General features: G+C 35.1%; 1 protein-coding gene across 2 annotated transcripts in view; it reads left to right on the forward strand.

The window, feature by feature from the left end:
- The window catches only part of MMRN1 (multimerin 1), a 68321-nt gene extending 59266 nt beyond the window's left edge, over window positions 1–9055 (forward strand). For both annotated transcript variants that reach the window (XM_045183796.3, XM_045183795.2), the window contains 2 exons: window positions 6289–6435; window positions 7567–9055. In XM_045183796.3, coding sequence (XP_045039731.2) covers window positions 6289–6435; window positions 7567–7988 — 569 coding nt within the window. In that variant the 3' untranslated portion in view covers window positions 7989–9055. The remainder of the gene's footprint in view (window positions 1–6288; window positions 6436–7566) is intronic.
- The last annotated feature ends 1107 nt before the right edge of the window (window positions 9056–10162 follow it).

A 10162-nucleotide genomic window follows, 5' to 3' on the forward strand; every position in this document is an offset into this window, starting at 1 on the left:
GAATTCCCCTGAAAAGTTTGCCTGAAACACTTAAAAATACAAGATTTCAACATGCAGTGATGTTTACATTGTATAGTGTTAGGGAAATATATTTCAAAGCTATATGGACAGAGGTTGTTTAGGGTCAGGAAAAGTGATTTTGAAACTGCTACAATCATCTAGCCCCGATATAATGAGAATGTCAACTCTAAATGTTAATGGGATGAAATGGAAATCAAGGAGCAGGGGCATTACTTTGGGGACACTTTATTTATTAAAATAAATAAATAAATGCAAATTCTACAATCAAAAAAGTAAAGAGCCTGGCATATACCTTCAGTGATTTTGACATCCTCGGTAGGAAATCGAGGGACTTGAAAGAGATAAGTTTGTTTGTTTGTGGCGTAATTTACATAGTTAAATGTGCTGTTTTTGATGTAAATCTATGAGTTTTGATAATTGCCTAGTCATGTAATCATCACTACAATTAGGATATAGAACCCCCCAATTTCCTTCTGTGTCTTTGTAGCTGACCCCTTCCTCCACTCCCAGTCACTGGCAACCAGAGATCTATTTCCTTCCCTTCAGTTTTATCTTTTCCGGAATATTTTATAAATGAAACCATAAACTGTGTGTGTGGGCTTTTGAGTCTTGTTTTAACTTAGTATATATATGTCTGAGATTCATCCATGTTCTTGCGTGCATTCCTTTTCATTACTGAGTAGTAGTTCGTTGTATGGGCCTTCTGCAGATTGACCCTGTACCAGTTGAAGGACGTTTTGGTTGTTCCTAGTTTGGGGGGGTTATGCATAGAGCTGCTATAAACATTCAAATACAAGACTGTGTGAACATAAGTTTTCCTTTTTCTTGCATAAATATGTGGGAGTTGTGTAGCTCGATTGCAAGATAAGTACAGTTCAACTCCATGAGGAATTGCCAGCATCGCACATTTGCACTAGTAATATATGGGAACTTTAATTGTTTCACATCTTGTTAGCACTTGGCATTGTCAATAGTGTTCATTATGTCATTTTAATAGGTTTATAGTATCTTGTAATTTTATTTTGCATTTTTCTAATGACTAATTATGTTGGATATATTTTAATATATTTGCCAGTGTTTTTTATTCTTCTTCTGACTAAAGGTTGTGACTCTGAAGAAGATGGTGAAAACAGTTGATAATATCAAATACAAAAACATTGAATCTCCTCAGTCATGGCTTAAGATAAAAGAATAGTTTGATGAGAAGGGTAAATTTTTTGAGACAGGGCTAATACATTTGGTAAAGATTGCTGATTGATTGAATTTAAAAAGTTGGGAAAAAAATATCCCAGAAACTATTATCAAGAACAATAGATGAATATAATAAGAACAAAATTAAAACTGATAATTTGAAGAAAAAGTTGCAAAGACAGTTGGAAGTAATATTTTCATCCACCTGTACACCCACGAACAGAATATGAGTAACTAAATCAATGAATTTAAAATTTTAACATAAATATTGGCACTTCTAGAAGTTGCTGGATGGGTCCTATGAAGTATTTCTAGAGCACTAGGAGGATAAGCCATATTTAATAGACACAATTTTGATAAATGAGGAGACATAGTAGCACTGAAAATTAATGTAGTCACAGTATGACAGTCAAAATACTCCAGGATGAAAGACAAACGAAGTGTCAACCTTGGGCAGGCACATTCCCTAGTGCAGAATCCTGTAGAGGATTTATTTGTGTGACGCTCTCACCTGTGTGTGGCACAACTGACCCAGAGGCGATGGCAGGTCCCTCACTAACCCCCTGGAAACTCTTCTGCCACAAGTAGGGGTTATCTGCCCGCTGAGAAATTGTTGTTTAAATAAAGAAATAAAAAATATCTTGATGCTAAAACAACTAAACAATAAAATGTCAATTAATTATTAATTCAAATAAATAATAAATAAAAGTAAAATAACATATAAATCATATTATATATAACATTATTTATAATGTAAATAAAAATAAGAATGAAGTAGAAGCTATCAATACAATGTGCCTCTTCATTTTATTTATTAAATATCTATTGAGTAAATTCTGAATGGGCACTGAGAGAGAATGAGTGAATAGAGTGGTAAATTCAACAGTGTCTCTTCTCATGGGGCTTATACATTAAGCAAGTAAGTATAATGTGATAAGAATGGCAAATGTTAGCAAAGGCAGAAGGATTTGAAAATGTAGAGAGCTCTCCATTTCAAATTTAACATGGATGTTTATGAAATATGGAAGTAGGATTAATAGAAAAGTGTAATTTGAACACATTTATCAGGATCCAGAAAGCAAAACCCAGAACAAACTGAGACCCATAAACATTGCAAGACAATGGCAAAGTAACTCTAGCCGGGCTCAGAGCGGGAGATGAATACTAACAGGTCAGGTATACTACTGCCTGAGACAGCGGGATGTTGAGTTGGCAGAATTGCTCAACTAATTGCACTAATCTGCATTAAAGAAAAGAAATGGATTAGAAATAGTTTAAAAGCCTTGAAGCCCAAAGTAGAAAAGTTGTGGAAAGTATGCTTGAAATGAGTCCCGGTCTGTAGAAAAACGTGCCAGTGGCATCACGCCACCTGCATGCCGCGCAAACAGAAGAGAGGTAAAAATATCAGCTCGTGCCTTATCTCAAAGTTGGCTCGTTCCTGGTGATTGAGAAATCCTTATTTCACCATCGTTCTGCTTTTGGTTTAGAGTTTTAAAGAAGTCATAGCTATATTGGAAGGACTCTTTCAGCAATTTTCTTCCCGATAATCAAATCACTTTGATTATTTCATAAAATGAATAATAAATCTGTGTAATTTAGAATATTTGTAAAATTATAAATCCTCAGTACTTTTAGTCCTTTAATGTTTGAAGAAATATCATGAAATTTATAGATCATAACTAAATTGTTACTTTTAGCCTAAACTAGGCAGTAGAAATGGCTATGAAGACTCATTCTAAACTAAGGCACCACAAAAAACTATTGGAATTGCACAATAAACACTGCTTGTTGATTAAAAAAGAAAACCGTAATTTTTTGAGAAACTGTGAAGTGATAAAATATTGGATAAGAACGATGTGGTCATCTAGGCAATCTTTCATTCCTTTGTTTGTTCATCTGTAGAAGGACACTTTAGCGCTTCTGTATACAGGCACCGTGCTGTTCAGTGGGGACACCGAATTTATGCAATAGAAGACCTCAGCCCTTACCTCACAAAGCTCACACCTACTTGGAATTAAGAAGGACATTTATTAAGTGAACTTCCAAACATCAGACAATAATTAAGGGAATTACATGTAATTAAAACTTTTGACAGGGATAGTAAAGATGTCAAAAAGAAAATGATGTTCTATTGAAGTCTTTCGTTGTTAATTCAAAAACAAATTACCTATTGAGCAGAGATATGCACAGAAATTGATAAAGGTGCCTAACAATGTTTAAGTATTTTATAAATCAAGTAGAAAAATGAAAGTCAGATAAAATTTGTAAGATTTGTAGCTAATTGTATAGCAAAGTACAAATAGTTTCAGTTGATAAATCACTGCCAATCAATCTTTAGTTGTGTGTTATAAAGCTATGTACTTGACACTGATTCATAACATATTTGTATCGATGCCTTGGATGAACAGTTAAAACATATCTTTGAAAATGATATCAAAGCTGGGAGGGGTGGTTAAAACATTGCATACGAATCAAAACAAAGACCAGAGATGATAAGTCAAATGCAATAAGATACATTTAATTATCAGTAATAATTGTGAATTCTTGTTAAAATGAGTCAAATAAGTATGGGGTGTTAAACGCCATCAGTGATGTCAGAGCCCAGAAATCCTGTTATGACAGAGTGTGATACAGGTGCAACAGTGGACAATGAACACTTAACGCTCATGTGATGTTAACAGAAGTGTGAGGTCATTTCTCTATGACGACTGTTACCAAGGCTTGCTCTGATTAGACTCCATCCACAGCATGTCCGGTTCTGGGAACCATAGGCATAATTTTACGTACTGTAATGTAGGTTATTTTCGCAGGGACCTAGAGACCAGAGGTATCTCAAACATCAAGAAGGCCGAGAAAGGTGTAGAAAACACGTGCAGAAGCAGGTGCAGAGCAGTGGGTGAGGTACCCCAGGCAGATGCTCTGTAGGCACAATGACAGATGTCCGGCAAGGGGAACTGTGTGTGGTCTCAGCAAATGTGAGCTACCACAGCCGTTAGAGGAAGTGCAGGCCCTTATTAGACTCAAGGGGACCCCTACTCTAGACGAATGACCCTACAAGGAACTTAAATAAGTGGCACCCTCTGAAATGACTCAAAAAAAGAGAGAAAGGCAAGACCCTGTTTCTAGAGGTAATGGGACAGGAGGAGGAGAAGAATGGAATGCACGTCCTGGACACTAAGCAGAAGCCAATGGCCCTGATCATGTACACTCACAGTAGAGCTAACAGCAACACAGGAAAACACGTTTCTTAGAGTTCCCAAAATTCTCCTGCCTGGAACAAGAGAATTCTCCTGCCTAGGGACAGATTTTATCCTTGATCCATGGGCAGTGCAGAGTCTACAGGTGACAATAGCATTTTCCCACCTGGGAAAATAAGAATTACAGAGCTAATCAGGTTACATAAATAAGTCAACATTCCCTCAGCTCCTCTGAGCAGTTGATTCATTCCCAGTGAAACGTGTTGACTGAATACTATCCCATGAGATGATCACTGTGCTGGATTCCGAGAATGTGAAAGCAGATGTAGCCGGTGCTTTGACATAAAGAATTCATTGTAGGTAATGGAGAATCATTAAAGTTTTTAAAGCCAGCAAGCAACGGGCTAGATTTTAGAATGATAGCTAGCAGCAAATGGTAAGGTTTAATAACCTATTCACATAGTTGAGAAATAATGTTAAAGAAATGTAGGCCATAAAACATTTGTTAAAAGATATTACATATGTAATATTTTGATGTGTTCTTAGTTGGAAAAATAGTTTATGGCATATTGCAGAGAATATACCAATATAATTTAAATCACTTCTTAATTGTATAAGCTATATTTTCTTTGCCAAAAATTCTAAGAATAGAAGCATGAAGTGGTCACATTTTTATGTGAATTTGAATTATTTAAATATAAAGTCAAATGTATATAAAATATTTATAGACAGCACTTCCTGAGAAAAATGTTAAAAAAAAGGAAATAACCCTAAATTAAAAAATCATTGAAATGCGTGGACTGTAAACTGTTTGTTACCACAAGGTGGTGCCATAGGGATACCTGTGGCCAGTAATACCAGTATTGTAACCTTTTCCCTGCATTTACATAACTAGTATGTTTATAACCATATTTATAATTTGAGGCTTTCTAAATAAGTAAAGTTATTCTATGTCTAATGCATGGACTGGAAGTTACTGTTCTCAATATATCGGATGTCCACATTCTTAAACTGCTCTCCAATATTCCTTAGTGAAATGATACTGTACTTCATTTAACAAGTCCCCCATCAATGCTCATTCTATGTCTTAGAATATTGCACTAATGCAAATGATGTCATAAAGAACACCTGCGGATACGTAGGAAGTGTGTCTGGAGTCTCTATCTTACCAGAGGGGTTACAGTTTTTGTTGTTTGGATGGGCCACACTTCTCATATGTTACGGATATCAGTCATTAGATTGGTGCTCTGTTGTTTTGCTTTCACTTAGCTTTGAATTTTGATAATGGTTGCTTTTTTTGCAAATGAGTTTTAATTTTTCCAGTGACAAACTTCAGGATTTTACCTGTTACAACTTCTTGGTTTTATTTTGTTTTGTTTTGAAAAAGTTTGCCAAAATTTTACATCTCTATGAGGATATTTCTTTTATTTGATTATAGTGCAATCATATGAGGTTTTTTTACACTTAGTGTGTTTGTGCATGTAGAATTTATGTTTTTATGTAAATTATAAATTTGTAAATTCCAATTATGTATTGCACAATGTATTGAATAGGTATTTTGCTTCTCCAATGATTTGAAATATTATCTTTATCATGTACCAGTTTCAAACTTACATGATTCTGTGGACAGCTAACCAAAATATTAATATTCCCACACAAATAAATGCAATGCACCACAGAATTATTCCCACTTTGAAGAAGCAAGAGAGTTCGGAGAGTTAAGGGATTTTCAAGAAGTCCCGTGACTACAGTGAAGGCCTGGACCTGAGAATCCATTTTTCTTATATCTTAGTATTTTTTTCTCATTGTGCTGCAAACTATGATTTGAAATTACAGAAAATAGGTCACTTTTGTCCTCTTTCATCTTGATTTTTTTCAGTAACAGAAGAAGTGTGTAGTAGGTCCCCATGCCAGAACGGGGGCACGTGTATAAGTGGAAGGACCAGTTTTATCTGTGCCTGCCGACACCCTTTCACTGGTCACAACTGCACCGTCAGGCTCATGGAGGAAAACGCTTTAGCTCCAGGTAAGAAAGTGCAAACGCCCCTGAGTTCAATGTCACATACAAAAACAGTTTTGGAAATATTTATGAATGAATATTTAAGCCTGTTTAATCTGGACTCACGAGCATTAATACCTGTTACTTCTGAAACTTAACTGAACATTGCACATGATTTATAAGTAGAAACATCGTTTTGTCAAGTAAATTCGCATTGATGCACACTTGTTGAAATTTTCAATATTAGTGTAATAAAGAGAGGTTCCCCCCCACCCCGGGGAATCCTAAAACATAATATAAACTCTCCTTAAACAAGTTGTTAAACAATATACTTTTCACTCATAACAGATATGGTCATTTAAATTAAGCTTTCTTAAGTGCTTACTAGCAAAGCATCTCTTCACCTTTTGACTGGGTAAGGACTGTTAGAACATGCTCGAATTAATTGAGTAGACTAAGATGTCTTTTTTTGTCCATTTACTTTTGTAATTATTGGTTTCTATAAAGTTACTTCAAGAATGTGCCATTTCTGATTTTTTTTGTACAAGAAAATATATGCAACATTTAAAATGTATTCATTCTCTTTAGTGAGAACAAAAAACATATTCAAATCAGGCTTTTAATATGCCACAAAGTGAAAAGTAAAGTTTGTAGTCTATTTTTAAGTCTCAGCCTTTGTTAGTACATTTGGCATTAATTACATAGACAATTCCTTTTGTCTACTTCTCTTTTTGCATAGGACTTCATCTGGTTTCCGTTTAGCCTCTAGATACTCTTTGACGAGGTGTTGGAAAAATTGTTTCTACATCATGTCAGCTTCAATTCCTTCAAGGGGCTTTGAATTCCTTTATCTCTGGAGAGAACAAAGCAATATGCAAATTAACCTTTGAGATATTTTTATGAGGGAGGTAGAATGTCACTATTTTTCTTTCCTGATCTAAATGGAGAAACCGAGGCTCAGAGATGCTAAGTGATTCAGGTAACTCAGCCAAGAGGACAGGGAGGCACCCAGACACACCAACCCTTGTTAAATATGATGAAATACCTTTTGTTTCTTCTAACCCTTTCTGTACCTGAGATAAAATGTTACAGATATAAAAAAAGGCAAAGCAAAGTAAAATCATAAAAATTAACTTGTTCTATTTTTTCCTTTAACAGATTTTTCCAAAGGATCTTACAGATACGCACCAATGGTGGCATTTTTTGCATCTCATACATATGGAATGACTACGCCTGGTCCTATTCTATTTAATAATTTGGATGTCAATTATGGATCTTCCTATACTCCAAGTACTGGGAAATTCAGAATTCCATATCTTGGGGTATATGTCTTTAAGTATACTATTGAGTCATTTAGTGGTCATATCTCTGGGTTTTTAGTGGTCGATGGAAGAGACAAGCTGGCGTTTGAATCTGCAAATATTGACAGTGAGATACACTGTGATAGGGTTTTGACTGGGGATGCCTTATTGGCACTAAATTACGGGCAGGAAGTGTGGCTACGGCTTGTAAAAGGAACCATTCCAGCCAGATTCCCCCCAGCTACTACATTTAGTGGTTACTTGCTATACCGCACATGAATCGGTGTGAAAGAGTGTTTTCATCTACCATTCCATACATATCTGCTCTATGTTTAGTTTTTCTACACAAAGTGAAAATCTGCTTTTTGAATCTGACTGAGGCTATAAATTTGCTTATTTCATAAAGTCATTTGGAAACTTTCTGGATAATCTGAATATGAAGGAGTTCTTGCTCCTAAGGAGATTCAGTGGCTCAGAAAACAAAGGGCATGTGTTGGCATAACTACTACTGTTTTCTATTAGGAAGTCATTTCAATGTAAAGTAATACAAAGTGGTAATCGCCCAGCGCCGCCAGTCACAGCAGCCTTTCCAATAAAACATCAACTCGTGTTATTCTTCACACATGTAGGTATTGACATGTATTGCTTAAACTCACAAATTTAAATAAATTACTCAAAGACTAAGAAGCATTTTTTATTTTTATATTTATTATTTACTGTTGAGGTAATCAAGTTTATATATTAAAATTTTTATTTGTAATCAAAATTAAGAAAGAGAACTATTGTTCTCTTGCTGTAACTAGAGGATAAAGTAATAATTGACAGATATTTGAACATTTATACCCATGTTTAAGGTTATATAAGTGAATCTTTCACTTACCTCCTTTATACAATACCTACAGGGAAAAAGTAAACCTTCCCCTCAGGCTGTCCTTCTGGACCTGCCTGGATTTTTACCCAGGGTACAAAATACTCCAAAGTGATGCTACGATGTATGGGATGCTCACCATTCCCTGATTCTCTTCTAAGAAACTTACTTGTGCTGTCTCATCGATTCCTCACAGATTCATAAGGTGGTATTATTGTTATCATTTTTATAGCTGAAGAAACTGAGACACAGAGAGATTAATAAATGGACCAATTTCCACAATTACTGTGGATGGAGGCAGAATTTAGAATGAGGTCATATCTTGTCCAGCACACACATCCACCCGATCCTTGTATTGCCTCCTACAGACACACCACCATTTATTTACTAATCCCTAGCAAAGGTCATTGAGATTGTCTCCAATGTTTTATTATGACAATATTGTTGTAGTGAACACCCTTAAAAATACTTTCCTATATATTTACAAAATATTTTCAAAGAATAAATTTCTATAGATAATAATAAAAAATAACTGATTTTTTTGGTATACAAGCATTTTTATGAATTAATTTGTTTAATGCTCAATAATCCTATGAATTACATATTAAGCTTATGAAATATATACTACATATTATCATCTGCTTTCTACAGATAGGAAATCAGCATATATAGGCTAAGTAATTTTCCTAATATAGCAGCAAATTATGGGAAATTTCTTGAACAAAGGATAAATATTTTTTTATTTTGGTAAGTACTATTAAATTGCCCTCAATTTTTTTCTACCCATCCATAGTTCTATTTTGTTCATGTAAAATAGTGCTCTTTATCCCCTACATGTTCTCATCAAAACTCACAATTTTTAAATGCCACCAGTCTTGAAGGTGAAAATGGAATTTACATATAAACAGAAGCTTGAAAATTTTTCAAATTTGCTGCAACTTGAATGCGTATATCCGAAGACTTGTGCAGAAATGTTCATAGAAGCCTTATCTGTAACAGCCAGAATGAGGTGCCACTGGCAGGTCCAGCAGCCCCGAGGCTGTGAACTCAGGCTTATTCATAGAGTAGAGGACTGCCAACAATAAAGAGGAATGGACACCCTACAACAGGGGGGGAACTCGTTTAGGAGAAGGTTTCAAGCTGCAACCTGACCAACCTTAGCCACCCCTACGGGAAGTGTGCAGTGAGCATCTTTAAAAAAATTCATATGTAATTGACATAAAACATTGTATTGGTTTTAGTAATAAAACTTTAGTAATAAAATTACTAAAACTAATACAATGATAACATTATCATGATAATTTGATACAAGTACATATTGTGAAATGATTACCACAGTAAGTTAACAACCATCACCTTACATAATTACAGTTTTTTCTTGTGATGAGAACTTTTAAAATCTATTTTCTTTTCAAATGTAAAATTCAGTATTGGTATCTGTAGTATTACCCATTAGAATGTTCCAGGCTGAGTCAAAATAGCTAGGCTTTAATACCCCAGCCTCACCCCGCAACCTCATGCAGCCAAGAAAGTTCTAAGCTAGATGCTGACAAGTGGAGGCTGGATGACTGACAATTTCTATAGG

This window comes from Desmodus rotundus, chromosome 4 (genome assembly GCF_022682495.2).
Source record: "Desmodus rotundus isolate HL8 chromosome 4, HLdesRot8A.1, whole genome shotgun sequence".
NCBI lineage: Eukaryota > Metazoa > Chordata > Mammalia > Chiroptera > Phyllostomidae > Desmodus > Desmodus rotundus.